Genomic DNA, 743 nt, shown 5'->3' on the forward strand with positions numbered 1-743 from the left:
CACATACACAACTCTGCATTGCTGCGCCATCTTGTCAGCACTCTAGTTGTTTAATAGCTCTATGATTATGTTCATTTTAATGAGTACAATATACTGCAATAGATGCTACCATTTATATTTCACAGTATTGACGGTTTTAAATCCAGCACCAGCTGTTGAAAATCTAGATGAAGAATTTTTTAGAAACTGTGATATTTTCTGCCCAAATGAAACAGAGGTAAGTTGTAGCTTGGTGGATCCCAGGAATAGTATAGCAAATGGTATTTTCAGTAAGTCAGTAGCATAGGCTCTAGTTCCACTAAAAGTCTATTCCAGCCTCATCATTTATTATAAGGAAATTATTAAATTACTTAAGTTGTATGCTTACTTTAGGCAGAATTGTTGACAAGTCTACCTGTAACTAATGTTGAAGAAGCTAAAAGGGCTTCGCTTGTACTCTTGGATAAAGGCTGTTCAAAAGTTATCATAACCCTCGGAGTTCAAGGGTCAGTATTGACTTTGAGGGATACAAGAACTCCAGTACATATTCCTGTAAAGCAAGTAAAGGCGTTGGATTCCACGGTAAGTGCCAATGAATTATGAAAATGATTAAAAAGTCTATAATTATAAAACTGACAGTCAACTTTAACTTTACATTTCATTAGGAAAAATAATAATAACTAGAGGGCACTCTGAGAGTGCATACCCCCACCCACATCATAATTCTTCTCAGTATAAATTTTCCCCGTATATTGTCCCTCCCC

General features: G+C 35.8%; 1 protein-coding gene across 1 annotated transcript; it reads left to right on the plus strand.

The window, feature by feature from the left end:
• Window positions 1-125: 125 nt before the first annotated feature.
• Window positions 126-561, plus strand: LOC117103242 (ribokinase-like; the record flags this gene model as incomplete). The annotated part of the gene is made up of 2 exons (XM_033243804.1): window positions 126-217; window positions 373-561. Coding segments are annotated over 2 exons (281 nt in total), but the record flags the coding sequence as incomplete, so codon positions are not given.
• Between the last annotated feature and the right edge of the window lie 182 nt (window positions 562-743).

The sequence above is a fragment of the Anneissia japonica genome, unplaced genomic scaffold, assembly GCF_011630105.1.
Source record: "Anneissia japonica isolate Jap-2015-1 unplaced genomic scaffold, ASM1163010v1 scaffold183285_len721_cov120, whole genome shotgun sequence".
NCBI classification, from domain to species: domain Eukaryota; kingdom Metazoa; phylum Echinodermata; class Crinoidea; order Comatulida; family Comatulidae; genus Anneissia; species Anneissia japonica.